The sequence below is a fragment of the Corvus moneduloides genome, chromosome 28 (genome assembly GCF_009650955.1).
Source record: "Corvus moneduloides isolate bCorMon1 chromosome 28, bCorMon1.pri, whole genome shotgun sequence".
In the NCBI taxonomy this organism is placed as follows: domain Eukaryota; kingdom Metazoa; phylum Chordata; class Aves; order Passeriformes; family Corvidae; genus Corvus; species Corvus moneduloides.
In genome coordinates this window covers 1,626,878-1,645,435 of record NC_045503.1, presented here as the reverse complement: position 1 = coordinate 1,645,435, position 18,558 = coordinate 1,626,878, and the positions used below count along the sequence as shown (strand labels likewise).

Genomic DNA, 18,558 nt, shown 5'->3' with positions numbered 1-18,558 from the left:
CGTGTCCAGGGTGACAGAGGCGTGGCTGGAGAGCGGCGAGGCGGGCGGGAACGCCGGGGACCGTTCCGGGGGCGTGGCCAGACGGAGGCGCGGTCTGGGCGGAGTGGGCGGGGCTGGAGAGCAGCACAGCGGACGGTGTCAGGCCCGGGGGCGTGGCCGGTGGGGGGCGTGGTCATGGTGGGGGCGTGGCCGAGCCCTCAGCTGACCGGCCGCCATTTTGTCGGTGCCGGATCCTCAGCGCCGCCCGGAGCTGTGCCTGCGGCCGGGGTCGCCCGTGCCTGCCCGCCCGCCCGCCAGGGCAGCTCTGCCCGTGCTCTCCCGCTCCCCTCGGCATGTGAGCGCCCCGGCACCGCTGCTCTCACCCGGCTCGAGCGGCAGCAGCACCGCGGCGGCCCCCCCGGCCGGGCCCAGCCCCTCAGCCCGGCGCAGGCCCCGCTGCCGCCGCCGCCATGGCGCTGAAGATGGTGAAGGGCAGCATCGACCGCATGTTTGACAAGAACCTGCAGGATCTGGTGCGCGGCATCCGTAACCACAAGGAGGATGAGGTGAGGCGACCCTTCCCCGCGCTCCGGCCCGGGGATGTCACTGCTGTCCGCTGGGGCCGTGTCTGGGAAGGGGGTGTTGGTTTGGGAAGAGGGAAGCGGGAGTCAGAACGAGGAAGGTGACGCTGGGGTGTGGGGCCGGAGGGACAGGCTGGAGTAGAGCACGAGAGTTAATAAGGGAGGGTCGTGCTTGGTACTCACCTTCCCACTCAGTGTGTTGTTGTGGTGCTGAGATCCCTGATATAGGTACAGAGATATATGTATATGTATGTATGTACACGCACATGTATACATGAGTATTATAGAGGAATAATACAGAGGAATTCCTTCCTCTCGAGCCCTACAGTCACGTGCTGTAGTTAACTATGTATTCTTCACCCTAAAGCTGTTATACTAAGCTCCTAATTCAGCTTTCAGATTATTTATGCTGTGCATTTCCTGACTAAAATGTCCTTCTCTCAGAGCTTTTCTAGGCAGCAATCAGTTCTCTGTGTTGGCCTGTTATCCACTTTTGTGTGAGAAGCACGTGATCAGGAAATTAGTATAGGTGAAATAATTAGTCATCAAGAACGTGTTATGTGAGACTCCACAGTGAAGCGTCACATGGTAATTGAGAAGTAACGGGCACCAAGGATGTCATTTATGTTCATCTTCAAGTAACTCATGAAGCCTGAGAAGCTTTCTTATGTATGGCCTAGCAGCTGGGCTTTGCTGGTGTGTTGAGGAGTTGCTGTGGAATCAGTATCAGCTATGAAAAGCATCTGGAAAAGCTGTAAACATGTAACTAAGTGAAGAACTTTACTAGGAAAACTGGTCTTCATTGCTGGTGTTATAGGACTGAAACGCAAAATACAACTTCCAAAATCTCTTTGTCCTGTGCATAGGACAAGGGGTTGTTTGGTAGTGAGGATACCTGGGAGACTTCTGTTTATCACAGAATGACGAATATGCTGAGTTCCAGGGATCCATCAGGTCATCGAACCCAATTTATTTTAGCATATGTTAAATTTATGGGATTGGTTTGGTGGCAGAGGAAGGCAGGGCTGCTGTGCAGTGCCTTGCAAAATGTGGGAAACACCATGAATTTGCAACAGCAGATTCGTATGAAATTTATGGGTCTAATGTTTTGTGCCAGAGCTGGACCTGGTGAGCAATATTCTTGTGGAGCACTCCCCCCAGTGTGTAGTGCTGCTTTTAGTACATCTGTTTTATTCCTTTGTGCTTAGGACAGAAAGTGTTTCATCACCTGTCAAACCCCTGAGGATCCTCCTGGTGAAGGTCCAGGCCTTTGTGGCACCAGTTCTTTGAGAAGATTTGGATGTGTTTTCTAAAATAATTTTGTCACAAACAACTTCATAAAGAGAATTGTGAGCCACACCAACCAAGCTTGTTCTCAGTCTGTGACAAGAAATGATTAAAATGTATTGGCTTTGGTGCCCTTTGAGTTAGGAAAAAACACTCATTGGACAATTTTTTAGGGCTCTGTGTATTTGTAGGAAGCTGTTACTCGAGTATGTGCGCACTCTGGGATTCAGTGAGGTCAAAGCAATATGTTGTCTCTTACAACAGTGGGGCTGCAGCATGATGGGATTTTAAACTCTTTAGTTTGGAGTACAAATGGTGAGATTTTAAAATAGAGAACTATAGAGATAATGCCTTTTTATATCCTCACGAGCACAGCAAAAATTAAAACCCAAACCAGGATGCGTTCAGCTGATTAAGACATTGCACTGATAAAATGTGTGTGTTTGGGAATCCTTCAAACATTCCAGAGAGTGGCTGCAAACAACTCAGGACTGGTCCTTTTCCTGGCTCAGCTGGAGAGAGCTGTAAACCTGCTGTTGAGCTTTTGGATGTGGATTCAGTGCTTCCTAGGCAGTGGCCAGGGACATTGGCTAATTTTCAGGTGATGTTACAAAATCAGAATGCTATTTTAGAGGAAGTAGCTGCAAAAATTCTTGCTCTTTCCTCTACAGTGCTTCCATTGTTCATTGTACTGTTAAATGTTGCTCCAGTACTGTAGTTCAACCAACATTTTTGTGTTTCAAGATAAGTGTCTAAGCCTAAGAGAGACACTCTGTCCTATTCAGAAAAGCAACTTTGCTTTAGTGGGGAGGATATTGGCTGTTGGTCTTGGCTCAACAGGAGTTGCTCCAGGAAGAGTTGTCTCTGGAAAGGAGCTACTGTGATTGTTAAATAGCAATGACATGAAAAGAAAGGCAAGATTGTTGCTTTGACTTCTGATTTACTTGTGCTTTTTGCAGAAGGTTAGTTTATTTATATGTCTTGGGTTTTGGTTTTTGGAATTTAATCACATGGAAAAATCTGCCATCACTTATTCCCTCATATTTCTGGGCAGTCTCTTCTGGTAGATCTGAGATGGAAAGGTTTATTCCTTTCCGCTTCTTATGCAGGTACCACATGACCATATCTGGTATTTTACAGCCCGTTGAGGTCGAGGCTGTGTTTGCAGTCCAGGATGTACCAAGTGCTTGGTACCCCAGTTCTCAGTGCAGCTCTTTGACAGTGCAGCTCTTTGACAGCGCCACTGTGATCTTGCTTGATGGGTTTGTATTCTTCCTGCGTTGCTGTGACCCTAAATCTCACACTTTGAAGTCAGAGGAGGCCCACGTCTCTTTATTGATAAGTTTTGTGTGCTCCTCAGCTCGTATGAGGAGCTGAGAGTGCTGGAGGCTGCTTGGCCCTCGAGCTTACAGCCTCTCTGCAGCGTGTTAATTCCCTGTCAGAGGCATTTCCGTTGTTCTTCCTGCTCTGTATCCAAAGCTGACCCATTTATTTTGAGTTTAAAACACTGAAATTGAAGAGATGGACTTCCCTAAGGACGTGGGGTAAGAGACAGGAGGAGGTTAACACAGTTACTGCTCTGTGCAGACTTACTCTGTCCATTTCCCAGTGTTCTAGGGAATACTGGAGCTGCATCGTCCTTCTGCAGAGTAAGCGCTGTGTGCAAGGAATGAGGTGGCAGAACAGCATTAGCTCCTTCCCGGGTTTGACACGTTGCGTTTATTTTCCAACAGATGCTTTAGTCCCTGTGGTGTTTCCCAGTGCCAGTTCAAAGCTCAAACTTGCAAGAACGACTTGATCCTACTGCTTTTTCCTGACTTTTTACTTCCAGTACCTCATTCTCTCCCTTTCATTTGGAAAAGGAATGCTTTTGCTAAGGAAAGTGATGTTTTTCAGCAGTTATTAGGTGGTTTTGTATGCCATGGAGTAACTTCTCCCACTTTGTGCCTACTGCTTCTGTATCTGCTCCACAGCATGCTCAGGAGAGGAATGGCTTGTACCATAGGCTGTTAAAAGTATACTGGATTTTTGCCAAGATAGTCCAAACTGATAAATGATACCTGTTCTCCTAAATGTGTAATAAGGGACAGGATAATTCTTTGATGCTGTTTGCTCCTTGCACAGGGTTTTTCATTCACAGTTAAAAGTTTGTTTTTCCCAACAAGGAAGCTCCTGTGATGTGAGATGTTCCTTTATTAAACTGAAATTATAAAGTAACAGAAACAGATGTTAATGAGTGTGCTTAGTCTCATTCAGACAGTAGCCCTCTGTTGAAGGTGTCTTTGATTTACTACAGGACACATAAGGAGAGAGAAGGGATAAAAAAAGTCCTGTACGAAATACCTGTGTACTTCTCTTACAACGTGAGAAAATTGTCCCCCTCTTTTCTCAGACACTCTGCTGTGTGTGCCAGGATTAGCCCTTTGTGCTTTTGGTAATTGATACTTTTAGGAAAAAGCATATTGAAAAATTCGCATTTTCCTGTCTGTGGTGTTTGGTGATAAGTAACTCATTGCTGGTTTGCACCTAAATTGTTTTGGAAGAGTGAAAGGAGCAATCAGTGCTGCTGGTTGGAAAAAAAAATTAACTTCAGTTACTAATGTAATGCTAAATGGGAGGAGCGTTGTGTGTCATGCTGTGAAATGTGTGTTTTACTGTCAGCCTGGGCTTTCCAACCTGGCAGTGGCTTCTTGCTGCTTAGTGAGCCTTACCTGAGGACAGGGGACTTGTATTGTTAAAAAACCTTTTTTCCCCTAAATAAAGGGCCACTCTGCTCCACTGCTGACTTCCAGCTTCTTCTCTGACATGTTCAGATGAAACGATGATGTGGGGAGTTTTGAGGCATCTTTTCACATCACAAAACTCTTCTGGGCTCAGCCTGTCCTCAGCAAGGGTGAAGACCTTCTAATGCTGTGGCTTCTGACAGCTTGGCCTCAGCCACTGGTGCAGTATTAGTATTTCATGGTAAAGGATGTGGGATGGAACATAATCAGGGGGTTTTGAGGAATGCTAAACAGCTTGTTGGTGCCTGAAAGAACAGACCAATTGCTGGGCAGTGCAGTTCATTGATGACAGACAGCTCTTTCAGGCACTGCTGCTCGATCAGTTGCTGTGTGTCATATATGTGTTGATATCTTTGAAGGCAGCTCATTATTCCACCCACTTCCAAGTGGATCTAGAGTTGCTATTGTTAATTCTTTGCGTGTGTGAATCACTGGAAAAGACAAAGTCGGAAATAGGAACAATACACAAAGAGGGTTGGATAAGGACCTCACACCACTTGGTGAAGAACCAGTCTGGGGCTGGCCTGCAAGGCCCAGTGTGACAGTGTCCTGCCTTACCTGCTGTGTCACGGAGACAAAGGGCCTGGAGCGTGGAACACGAGCCAAGATATGGGCTTGTTCTCCTGTGATTACAGGCAGGAACAGCTGAGGCTTTGCATTAGTGCTGCCTTTCATTAGCTTCTTGCTTTCTCCTGTATTAAATATTACTTAATTGACTGTGGTGTAAGTGGGGATAATAGCTTTGTTCCCAGTCCTGATCATTTTATGGCCGTCTCTGCTGAGGGTTTGAAACACTCCAGACAGATCCGCACTGGCACACGTGGAAGTAAATATTGTGCCTAAGCAGGTCCAGGGGAGAGGAAGAGCTGTCTGGTACCTAAGAAATGGAGTGACCATACACTGTACCTTTAGTGAGGCCAGGGGAAAACCAGCCAGAAAAATCAAAGTAAAATATAGACACAAATTACATTTCTGCACTGTGATCAACTGCAGAGAGTTGTTTATTTGATGCTTTTTGATGCACATCGTTGTCCTGGTGCTGAGTGCAGAAAACGGGGCTTTTTGTGATTTCTTGCCAACAGTGTCAGTGAAAGTGACTGAAAACCTCTTCCTCCATAGTGTGGATTAGTGAATACATTTATGAACAGACAGCACCTTTAGGTTTTTCACTTCAAAGTGTTCTTGGGAGTATGTCCTGTTCCTGGTGCCTTGTGAAGGGCAGCATTACATGACAGGCATCAGAAAGAACCGAGTCATGGGACCAGTTACAAGGAAGCATTTGTGTTCATTAGGTTATTAAAAACTGCTGATCATTCACGCTGAGAAATTGAAATGCTTCATCATCTAAGGGGGAGTCTGCTAAAATCTGGGTGTCAGGATATTTGAGTAGGGTAAAAGCTGCAGAAAATAACATGGTTAGTGGTAGTGTTAGTAGCTTAGAAAGGTGGTTGAGTGTTTGGGGTTTTTTTTTAAATAAGAAGCAAATGTTCAAAGCAACTGAAATAAGTGAATCCTGAGAGTCCCTGGGTATTAGGAATGTTTGGTTCCCACCCGCTTCCCCTCAGTCACTGCCCAGCAGGCTGAGCAGTCAGTTTATAAACCCTGTTAGCTGTTTTTTATTGTTATTTCCGTGATGACCTAGATGTTCAAACCTGACAGCTTCTGCTGAGAAATTCCCGTGTTGAAAGGTATATAAATGGAGGTAGGTGTCAATGTGGGAATGTTGAAACTTTCTTCTGGTTGGCTCAATCTTTGTGGCAAAGCTGTATAAAATATATTGCCCCAAGTGTATCAGTGTGTTAGTCAGCTTCAGCCTTGGGAGTGGATGTTTGTTTAGTGTGAGTGGTGTGATTGTACAGCAGGGAGGAGGTGAACAAACTTACTTTAATTACCCAAATATTTGTGCTGAATTTAAAAAGTCAGGAATGGCCACGAACCATCTTTCTCTTCATTGTCCTCCTTACCTTTCCATAACTGCAAAGTACTCACAGCTGTGCATGAATCAGTGTTAGAGCTTTGTAGTAGTTTCAGTGTTACATTTCTATATGGTATTAATATATCATTAAGCATCTTTTTTTGGTTTCCCTCTGAACTACTTCTGTCATCTGAGCCTCAGCAACAATAGCTACTTCAGTTCCTTAGGAGGAGGTGACTGTTTCCTGTGCATCCAACAAAGCATGTGCTTTACTGAAGCCTGCCTTTATCAGAGCCCGAAACTGCACAGAGATGTCTGGAACAAGCAAGTTGAAAAATCTGCTGTAAAAACACTCGCATAGCTTTTTGCATAGTAATGTAAAAATAAAACTTTGGCTACATCTTGTATTTGCAAGGATGAGCACTTCTATCTGATGCATCTCTCCAGGCTTAAAAGTTGCCTGCTTGGATATGGTTTAGACAGCACAGACCCCTGAGGATTGTTTAATTGCTGTGCAATTAAATTAACAAATACTGTGATCAGACTGGAGATGTGCTTATATTAAGGGACTGATCAGACTGGAGATAATTAAGGGACATCTCTAGACCCTTGCTGCTGGTGCCTGCTTACTGATTTACCAGTGTTTGGGGCCTGCTGATTGCCACTTTCCTGATTCCCAAGGTGCCAGCAGTGATCTTGGCCTTGCCCACCTGGGAGGGGCCAGGACGGCTCATGTAGCTCCAGCTTTCTGCATCAGTGCCTTTCTGAGTGAAATCCTGAATTGCCTTTGGGTAAACCTCCAAAGAGAAGCTGTCCATGGGAGACTGCTAGAACACCCCAGTGCTTGGAGGGATGCTGCAGGTGCTTGGAGTCACTTTTGGACAAGCAGCTGCAACTCTACAGCTGTTTCTTTCCTGAAATCCAGTATTTGTGTTACAAACCTGTTCAGAAGATCCTCTGTGGTGCCTTAAGGGGCTATAGTGGGTGGTGTGGGGTTGGGTATCTGCCCTGAAATCAGTGCACACTACTTGCATAGCATGTCTCTGAATTTTTAGAATAAGCTTCAAAGGTTTTAATTGGTTTATAAGTCACTTTTGGATGGATGCGTGCATGCATCATGCCAGATTTCAGTTGGTGTGTATAACTTCAGCAAACATTAACAAAAGAAAAAAATGGAAACCGACTTTTTGCATTCCTTCCTTGGTGTTGTTTGGCCAAGGAGTCTCATGATCTCGCTGTGCTTGTACCAGACAAGGGTGCAGTGGGTAATGCATCATGTTTCTAATAAATTATATAGAAGTCTGCTGCAAATGAGCCAGCAGAACCTCATGCCTCTGGTGTTGTCACTCAGAACAGTCCATTGGGCTGGGATCTTAAGCATACCTCAGGATGAGAAAGTAAATCCCTGGAAAGCTGGGTAAACTACGGGCGTTTAAGGCATGTTGAAACATGTACAGCAATGCTGTTTATCAGCAGCTGAGTGGAAGATAAGCTTGGCTTTATGAAAAAGCCTTTCAGTTTCCTGAGCCCTTTCTTGCAGCTGAGTGCCCTCTGTACTGCTGGACTTGGGCTGCTGCAAACCCATCAAGATGAACACTGTGCAGCTTCCCAGTTACTGCTGATCCTCTGTTCTGTGCTCAGCTGCTTTGCCTGGTGTATGGTTTTGGTGAAGTTACTTGTGGGGAAGCACGTGCCTTGGAATTCTTTCTATCCAGCGATGGAGTATCCTTAACAAAAGATGCTGTTATTTATCTCAAATAGCTTTTTCTACAATAGTTAAATAATACAGTATTTTTATGGAAGTTAACATGTAATATGTTGATCTCTAATGCTGTGTTCAAGTCAGGAGAAAGCAGAACATTTTGCTTTTTAATGTCCTTGTCTGTTACTTCAGTTGATTTATTCTGTATTGTTGTGGTACAACATGTCCAGGTACTGCAAACACTAGAGGTGTCTATGTTCTCTCTGACCGGTTCAGGGGTGTTTGGCATGAAGTGCTGCTTTTGGGGGTTTGAGAGAAGCCTGGCAAGTGATACGTATTTCTTCCCAGCCTTCTTCCCGAGTCAGGAGCTGGCAGCTGATCTGTGCCGTGCTGGGAATGGGATCTGCTGCCTGAAGCACAAACAGATCTGAAAGTTCCTTCACCTCCACAAGGTGTCTGTGGTGTGACCGCCTTCGGTGTTGAGCATCGTGGTCATGTTACGAAGTTCTAACAGTGGGCATCTTCTCGTGTGAGACCGTCATGTGCTTGTGCTCAGCGTGATCTCACAGAGTTCGTCTCAAAGTCTACCAAAAACTGATAAATCCTATAGTGCCTAAAACAGAAGAAATGTTACATTTTGTGCTTATTTATTTTTATGATCTAATTATTCCAAACTTTTCTGTTTTACTGTGGTGTAGTTACACATTTATATCAGAAAATATCTTGTTCCTTGTGGCATTCAGTGTTAATAATTCTTTCCTTAAAACACTGTATTTAACCCTGGAAGCACAAGAGAAATAGGAACTAATGTTCACTGACGTTTTGCTCTTTCATCTGGGTGGAACCACTTGGATGTTGCAGTGACAGGTTTGAATCTGAAATCAAGTGCGTTTGGTTTGCTGGACTGTAACTCAAAGTAGTAGGAATGTGAGTTTGCCTTCTCTTGGGTTTGGAAGGTGGTTTATGGCTGACATGAGAATACAACTTCTTAAAGACTACTGGAAATGAGTAGTTTACATGATTAAATTTAATGTACAGGTTCTACAGTGATCTCTGTTCCAATCATTAGTGTGTTCCTGTCAGCTAATGAAAGAAAGTACAGCATGGAGTACATTTCTTAGAAATATAATTGTTGTACATCTGATTAATGACTTTTTTTTAACTTCACATATTGCTTGAGAAAGATAATGATCTTTTGTGAACATCTCTGAAATTGTCAGCAAGCCCCAAGTTCTGTCGTGGCTTGGAATAAACTTCTTGTATTTTTCAGAGTTAAGTCAAAAAACACTGATGGGAAATGAAAAATCCTATAAAATTACATTTTTGTCTTCTTACCATGACCCACTCTCCCCTCCCTCCTTTCATTTCAAAGGGACTGTGGCTTTGATTCATGATGCCTTCTTTCTTATTTTAGCCACTTGCATTCATTTAAATGCACATATTTTCTAGGTGAGATCTTGGAATTCTTGAGGAATTTGGGCTTGTTTTAAAAAAACAGCTTGTGTATCTCGTATAAAATGTTCCAGCATGTCTTTGGTGACATACATTGAGAAATGCAGTTGTGACTGTGCTGTTCTCACAGCTTTGTCGAGTACTCGCTGCTCACATCTGCAGGCTCCACTTGGGCTTTAGCTGGGCTGCTCCGGGCGTGTTCCTGTAATCCTCCTTCGGAGACAGAACAATTACCAAAGTGGTTGCTATAGCATTTCATTAAGGAGCCTTTTCCACCGAGGCAGGGACGGCTCCTTTCCCACTTGGCAGCCTAGCAGGAATAAAAGCGAGCCTCTCAGCTCCTTGCCTGCTGCTCTCAGAGCCTTCAGCTCTGTTGCTGGCGGGCAGTTCTGCCCCCTCCCATCCTTCTTCCTGAGAGGGTTCCTGTGCCTCGTGGCTCTGCCTGTCCTCACCACACTCTGTGTGAGGGGCTGCCTGAGCATTGCCTGGCTCGCTCAGAGCCATCTGGCTGGGCATGTCCACAGGTCTGTAAATGTTGGGGCTTAGAAATGCTCCTCAGTCAACTGGCCAGAATGTGTGAGCCATCAACACAAAAGTGCAAATTCTTCTGTCACAGAACTAGTAAGGAATCAATAGCTAAGAAATATATTGATATTGTAATGAATGCTGTGAGCATAAATGAACTCTCAGCACTGCTGAGGCCCCATCTTGAATCCTGGGGTCTGTTTTGCGCTCCTCATGATAAAAAAGACATTGAGGGACTGGAGCACAAGTGTGATGAGCAGCTGAGGGAGCTGGGAAAGGGGCTCAGCCTGGAGCAAAGGAGGCTCAGGGGGGACCTTGTGGCTCTGCACAACTCCCTGACAGGAGGGGGCAGCTGGGGGGGGTCGGGCTCTGCTCCCAGGGAACAGGGACAGGACAAGAGGAAACAGCTTTCAGTTGTGCCAGGGAAGATTTAGATTGGATATTGGGAAAAATTTCTTCATAGTAAGGGTGGCCAGGCATTGGAAGGGGCTGCCCAGGGCAGTGTTGGAGTCACCATTCCTCAAAAAAACATGTGGATGTGGCATTGGGGGGGCATGTTTTAGTGATGAACATGGCAGTGCTGGATTAACAGCTGTTGAACTTGTTGATCCTAGAGGGCTTTTCCAACCTTAATGGTTCTGTGACTCATGGGACCTCAAAAGCATTTAAGGAAAAACTGAGCTAGTTGTATCCTGGGAAATACTGATTTTTTTTATTACCACACTAGGAAATTCCTGTATTAGAAGGATTTATGAAAAAACAGAAGCGGTGCTGGGCAAGATAGCGAGACTTTTTGCTGCGTCAGTATGTAAATGTGGGGGGGTTTTTTTCTTCCAAATACTTAGGCCTTGCTGAGTGGCTACAATTTTTATCATTTCATCAAGTGGTTGTTCTCCCTTTTGCTGTCTCATCTGACCCCACTGGGCAGCTCGTGGGCTGCGGTGGGGGCTGTGGTTATCGGGCAGTGGGAAGTGCTTTGGTGCAGGTCCTGTCCAGCGCTGTGCCGAGGTCAGCTCTTCCAAGGAGCCAGAGCCTCACTGAGGATCCGCTCCCGCCTACGTGTTCCCTCCCAGTTCTGTGGGTGTTAAATGTGGCAGCGAATCCAGCTGGGTGTGGTGCTTGGCTTTCAGATTTAGTGGGAGACTGAATAGATCGGTTTTCCTCATATTGCTCATTCATGGCAGTGCTGCTCCACAGGATTAGCAAAAAGTTAATACCTGCTGATCCTGTAAAGCTTTCTATATATAGCACCTGTCATTCCTTGGAGTGTTTTGGGATTTGAAGTACAGCTGTTTTGGAAGGACTTCTTTCTGCTCTCTCTAATCCCTTTTTTCGGTTTCAGATCTGATTGTGGGTTCTGTAATATGCTTTTCCAGAAGTTGGACTGACTGGTAGGCAGGGATTTGCGTGTGGGATGTTGTGGATGGTGACTCTGGAGCCTGTGCTCAGCTGTGCCCGGCTGGACACTACTGAACTTGTCTGTACTCTATTTTTTCCCCCCTCCTGCTCACACTGGGAGTTTTCTTCAACTCTGAAGAGGTTGCCAGAAAACTTAAGCTAATGTTTGAATAGTTTGGGGATAGATGCAGTGGGAAATAAGTGAGGCTTTTGGTTATGGATGTAAAGACTGAGAGAACCTGCATGTCAGTGTTCTGCCTCGAGAACCAGCGCTGGCCTCACTGCCCAGGATGTGGCAACAAGATACACACGTGAAGGATTCTGTGACACTGCTCCAGCGTGCTCTTCTGTGGGCATAAAATATTCAAGGCCAAGTACAATATATTTGTGGATCAGTTGCATGTTGTGTAAGTCACTCTTTCAGCATCTTTGATGAAGTATTTATTTTCTACTCTCAGAAGGTTTTTTTTTTTTAGTTTATACTCAAGAGTTTAAACTTCGTGCATGAGTTGTCTGGACCTGACTCACTCTCAGGTGAAGGGCTTAGAATCCCAAATCTGCTTCTGGGTAAAGTCACCTGGGCACTATGTTGTTAAGTGTTTGGGGGTGACGCCATCTCCAGTTTTGGCAGATGTGATCCACTCACCTGTATCGAGGAGGACAGAAGGGATCTGTATTGAGGAGAGGGTTGTTTGGTATTTACAGTCCCCTCCCTTAACATGAAAATTCCCACTGTAAGGATAGTATTTTTATCCCAAACACAGACATTTAGGAATATCTTAAATTCCTTCAAGTTCATTCATTTGCCTGCTAAACACCCCCAGCTCTCCCAGCCTGGCTCCAGAGCAGAGGGGCTCCAGCCCTTGGGGCATCTCCGTGGCCTCCTCTGGAGTGGCTCCAGCAGCTCCCCGTGCTCCTGATGTTGTTCCCCAGGGCTGGGGCAGCTCTGCAGGTGGGGTCTCAGCTGAGCGGGGCAGAGGGGCAGAATCCCCCCTCCCCTGCTGCCCACGCTGGGGCTCAGCCCAGCACAGGGGGGGTTTCTGGGGTCAGTGCCCATGGCCGGGGCAGGTTGAGCCTCTCACCACCAACACCCCCAAGTCCTTCTCCCCAGGCCTGCTCTCCATCCATTCTCCATCCACTGTTTCTAGCAGCAAACTTTTGTGACTTGAATAATGAGTCCAGGACATTTGTAAGACTAAAAATTGGTTGCATTAATACACAAAAATTAGTGTAAAGGAGAAAAAATATTAATTAAAGTCAGGCCAGTATGATGATTTCTATGCTGAAAATATCTTTTTGGTGGAAGGTGGTGGTATTCAGGCAGGGATTAGGTAGTCAGGTTCTTACCTGGTTCCTCTGGCAGGAATGTGAAATACCCTGGTTGCATGCATGGCTTTGAAAAGAGAAATTATTTCTTTGCACTTAAATTTTCGTGATTCCTGTAGCAGATGCCTTCAGTACTTAAATAATAATTAATTGTGAACTGGAAGAATCTTTGGCTGAGCTAACTCTGCTTATAAAGTAAAATCTGTACAGATATTTTTAAATCACATGTTTGCCACATCCTTCCCACAAGCACAGATGTGATTGCTTGGAAAGATGTGAAGCACCAATATTTAAATATAAACATTGTGACATTTGGCTCTTTGAATTGCTGAGAAATTCATACAAATAACTGTTATTTATCAAAATGTGTAAATGGCAAAGGGCTCATGTAAGTTGAGAAGCAGAGAGGGGGTTCATGACTTTCCGTGGGACTTTCCATGACTGGGGGGGATCCAGGAAGCACCTGTGTCCCATCCAAGCCTTGTGCCGTGTCCCTTCGTGCCCAGGGGCTGCTGTGGGTGCACACCCACAGTGTCATCATTGGCAGCATGTCCAAAAGTGGGGTAGCTCAGCATGTTTTCATCAGTCACCTTTCATTTGTGGGCTGTTAACAGTGTTTGACAGTTTCTTCTTGTCATGTAATGAGCGGGTGTTCTCTGACATCCTCTGGGGGAAGTGAGCCTTCTAGCAGTGGTGAACTCTGGTTTTGTTCAGACCTCTGCCTACTCAGTCTTCATTGAACAACTTCATTTTTGCAGATTTTTGAATCTAGAGCTCTGAAGCAAGTGGTGTAATTGTGAGGGAGAGGCAGAAAGGCCAACCACCAAAGAAACATCTCATACTTTTGGTTTTGTAACAGAATTGTGGTGGTTCTTTTTAATAAGGAATTTTGTCAGAGTTAAGTGCTTACTAAACAGTGTGTATGTGAGATTTGGTGCCTGCAGATACTGAGTTCTGCTGCTTCTCCCCACCAACATGATGGAAAGCTTGAGAAACTGGTAAAGGAGCTCAAATTTTTGTTTGTCTGTTTTCCTCAGGCAAAATACATCTCACAGTGCATCGATGAGATCAAGCAGGAGCTGAAGCAGGACAACATCGCAGTGAAGGCAAACGCAGTCTGCAAACTGACCTATGTAAGTGCCTTGCTGGTATCCCATGGAATTGCCGCTGGATTTTGTTCTTTCCTGCTGATTTGAAGCCAGCCTTGGGTCTGGGTGCCTGCTCTCCTTAGACTGCTCTAAGTTCAGGCTGTGAGGACACCACTCACCCAGCTCTGACGTCAGAGGCTGCACGTTCCTGCTCTGTTTGGTACAATTGGATTTTATTGTGATGGATCAGGAAGTGAATCTCGTTTAAAACAATTTAAAAGAAGTTGTTTTCAACGGGATTGGTTCGTACGACATAGTGACATGAGCACTTGAAACTGGGTTTGTTTCTCTTTGCTCAGTCCTTTGTTGATAAGGAGAAGACAGAAATACTGGTAAAGAATTCTTTTTGTGGTTCTGTTATGGTTTTTATTAAAAAAAAAACAAAACAGGAAGAAAACCCTTCACATCAATGCTTATAGAACTGCATGTCACAGAATCACAGAATGATTTGGATTTGAAGGGATCTTAAGGCTCTGCCATGGGCAGGGACACCTTCCATTGTCCCAGATTGCTCTAAGCCCCATCCAGCCTGGCCTTGGACACTTCCAGGGATCCAGGGGCAGCTACAGCTGCTCTGGGCAATCTGGAACCAATGCAAACTGCTTAAATCTTGTGATGTCTTTCACTTACTGAGTGGTGTATCTCATAAACCTTATAGTCTTATAGTAGTATTTTCAGACTCCTGTTGCATCTTCAATTTTGGGAGGTATCTTGACCTATTTTCTTGAGTCTCTTATTTCAGAAGTTTATCTTGGCTTTTCTACTCACAGTTACAGATGCTGGGCTATGACATCAGTTGGGCTGCTTTCAACATTATTGAAGTCATGAGTGCTTCCAAGTTTACATTCAAGGTGAGTTCTCTGTAAATGCAGGTGTCCTGGCCAAGCTGTCAGATATCTTTTGTGAAAAGCCAGGGTACTTTTATGTGAAGACCATCTGAGATTCGTAGTACCAGGTATTTTTTATTTTTTAATAGCTTTATAATTTTTCTTGAAAGATTTGTTTCATGTTCTGTTGCAGACCTTTTTCACCAAACAGGGTGGAATGTTACTTCCTAACGAATGGTTTCCAAATGGGGCTTTGCACCTGAAACTCAGGGGTCAACACAGAAAAAATAAATGTAGTAGACAATCCTACATTATTTCTGCAGCTTTGTGGTCACTGAACTGTGTTGTAACAAAATAGGGAAGGGTGCAGGTGGTTTTATTATCCAGAAGACAGAGAAATTATCAGAACATTACTTGTCTGAAATTTCTCTTTCCTGTTATAAACCCCCTTTTCTAGAGAACCCTGTCACGCCTCTTCTGTTACACAAACCTAATTGTTCATCTTTTTAATATTGCTTATAAAGCCACCGGTTGTTTTCCATCTGAACATCGTCTAAATTGACTTTAAAAACAAAACTGGTTTTCCTCCTTGCCTTTTCCCAGCGCATTGGTTACCTGGCTGCCTCCCAGTGCTTTCATGAAGGGACTGATGTCATTATGTTGACAACTAATCAGATCCGAAAGGTAAATGTTCGGTTCTTTATTTTTTCTTGCACTCTCTCCCCACTTGCACTTTCACATCTGTACCGAGTATTTCCCTTTTAGGAATACAGAGATGCTTAAGTAGAATTCTTGATTTTCAGTCTCCTGTCATTCCACAAACTGAGGGATTAATGAAAACGCTCAGGAGCTGTGCACAGCCCTCCGTGGTGCTGTCTCATACCAGCTCTGTGTTTGTTCAGCAGAGAATGGTGACAGAAATAACTTTGCTGGTCTCTAGGCAGTGCTTATAAGAATGTAACAGGCAGAAAAAATGTCCCCATTCCTGAAGTAAAATGAGCAGTCACATGGCTCCACAACATTTCTACTTGTGAGGGCTCTTTTTGTCTGTAATTCCAGATCAGACTTTGACTTCCCTGGTAGAACTGGGTGTTAAAATCGTGAAGAGTGTATGGAAAGTTATGTTCTGTATTCATGTACCCAAGTGTGTTGTATTCATTTTCACAGAGCTCATCACTTAGGGTTACTGGGTTGCAGCATAGTTTTCCCATTCTTGAAGTTACAGATATTTTTTTAAAGCTCTTAACTTTCATTTTTTAAGTATCACTGCTTTAAAACTTGACTGATCCAGTACAAGATGTGCCTACATTTTTACCATCTGAGGAACCAAAATGTCTTTTACTTGCTTAAAAAAGATCAGTGGGATGTTATCCAGTATCTTCCCTAAAGAACTAGTGCTTTTCCCTTTATCTTTTGAACTATTCTGTGCTGAATATGAATATCTATTGTCTTTATTATGGACACTTTATTTTACTGAATTTCAGTCACTTACTGGCTACTTCTGCTTTGTGCCCAAGTTTTTACTTAAAAGCATCTTTTTTATGCCTTTTCATGTCTCATTGATCCAACATCTTGAGATTTTAAGGATTTATCTGTTCTCAAAATACATTAAAGCCAGGATGAATTGCAGTTTTTTTGCTCTTTAAGAAGTGGATTTCATTATTCTTAAAGTAGACTCAAATTTCCCACCACCTGCAGCAGGTTTTTAAATGAGATGCAAATGGCACAGGACCCCTAAGGCCTGACTGACTATGTTTAGCTCTCCTGAAGCAGCTTCAGTGTCCACGTGAATCTGGACTCTTAATTCAGCAGTCCATGTGGGAATGCTCTGTGCAGCTTCTTCATATTTTGTTTCCTGATAACTACAATTTATAGTCTATACTTGAACATACTCAGAGATTAATTGTACTGTGGTTAAGTGTCTGAAGCTTAGAAAGACCTGAAAGACTATGGAGGGTTGGTAGGATCCTGACTACAAATAGATCCAAGGAAACTTGACCAGTAAATGTGTTCCACACACATAACTTGTGTCCTGTTTTGTGGACTGGAAGTTGTGGTGCTGCCAGGAGCTCAGAGGAAAAATAATCTCATTTCTCTACTAGATTAAGGTGGGACACCACTCACCAAGAGTGCTTGTTCCCAGTGAAATTGATGGCACTTGGAATTGGACTTAGCAGGGTTAGTGTTTAATACCACTTTTTTAGGACTTTAAATATGTTTGTGATCCTGTAATGAGTGTTTAGAAACTATTTCCATTCCCAAAACACCACCAAGGTGCGACCTCTCTGATTGCTTTTATGTTGCAGTCATCCATCTCTTGTTTAATTATGATTGCTTGTGCCCATTATTAAACCCCAGGCTGGCTGTATTTTAGCAGGTGTTAGTAGTTGATAGATAAATATTCCCATGAAGCAGAAGCTCTGCTTCATTTATGTCGAATGAATAAAATTAGTCTGAGGAAGTTGTTTCTTGACATCCTGTGTGATCTTAAATTTTTGAGCCTGTTTCTCTTTTTTTAGGATCTGAGTAGCCCTAACCAGTATGATACTGGAGTTGCACTGACTGGCTTGTCCTGTTTTGTTACTCCAGATCTTGCCAGGGACTTGGCAAATGACATCATGACATTGGTGAGTTGATAAGATGGAAATAACTTTACCCTGTAATTATATTAAGTTATTCAAATCTGGTAAATATCTTAAATTTAGAGCTGATGCATGTTGGGATTCTGGGGAGCTTTTACAGACCTAAGTTAGATCAAGAGGATCACTTTGAAATATATTCATTAGTTTTGATGATAAACAACAATATTTTGCTCTTGCCTCAAAGCTGAGTTTTCAAAAATCAGCTGAGTCTCCCTGGAAGAGCTTTGAGGACAGGAGTGTGAGCATAGGAGCTCTGGAAACAGATCTGCTCAGAGCCTGACTGCACTTGTTTCGTTAACAGATGTCTCACACAAAGCCTTACATCAGGAAGAAGGCAGTGTTAATCATGTACAAAGTTTTTTTGAAGTACCCAGAGTCCCTCCGTCCTGCATTTCCTCGCCTTAAAGAGAAACTTGAAGATCCAGATCCCGGTGAGTGGATTTTAGTGAATTCCTTCTGCTCACATATATGGAGGTCCATGTGCTTGTAGAGCTTGTGGGGAGAAGAAGCCATGAAAAATGCTGTAATCATCTTTTGGGCACTGACTCACCTGTTTCAGGGTAGTTGAGCATAGGAGAGTTTTGACAGGTGTTGCCATATTAAAAATATATTCTTTAAATATCCATTTCTTCAAACCCAAAGTTACTGAAAATGTATCAGTGCTTAAAACTTAATGGACAAAGCAGCTTAAAGTTTCCTGACTTGTTGCTTACTAAACTTGGCTATTGAAAATATTTGAGTTGATTTCAGGGTTTGGAGTTCCGTTTTTGTTATTTCCTGTGCTTTTTTAGCAAGCTGCAGCTATTGACTTGCAGTGGACACATTTAAAATTATTTAACATCCTTTAGTGTATTCTTTATTTATTTGAGTCCAGACTGCTCTTTGGGCCCCTCAGTACTGTGTCAGTGCAGGTCAGCAGCAGCACAGGAAATTAGCAATTGCTCTGTATCGTATTCACATTTTTACTCATTCTTCAGGAGGTGCTGGTGTTCT

General features: G+C 43.9%; 1 protein-coding gene across 2 annotated transcripts in view; it reads left to right on the top strand.

The window, feature by feature from the left end:
* Positions 1-204: 204 nt before the first annotated feature.
* AP3D1 (adaptor related protein complex 3 subunit delta 1) overlaps positions 205-18,558 on the top strand; it is a 43,314-nt gene continuing 24,960 nt past the window's right edge. For both annotated transcript variants that reach the window (XM_032092596.1, XM_032092595.1), the window contains exons 1-6: positions 205-545; positions 13,986-14,081; positions 14,867-14,947; positions 15,527-15,607; positions 17,443-17,550; positions 17,867-17,996. In XM_032092596.1, the coding sequence (XP_031948487.1) occupies positions 450-545; positions 13,986-14,081; positions 14,867-14,947; positions 15,527-15,607; positions 17,443-17,550; positions 17,867-17,996 (592 nt within the window). In that variant the 5' untranslated portion in view covers positions 205-449. The remainder of the gene's footprint in view (positions 546-13,985; positions 14,082-14,866; positions 14,948-15,526; positions 15,608-17,442; positions 17,551-17,866; positions 17,997-18,558) is intronic.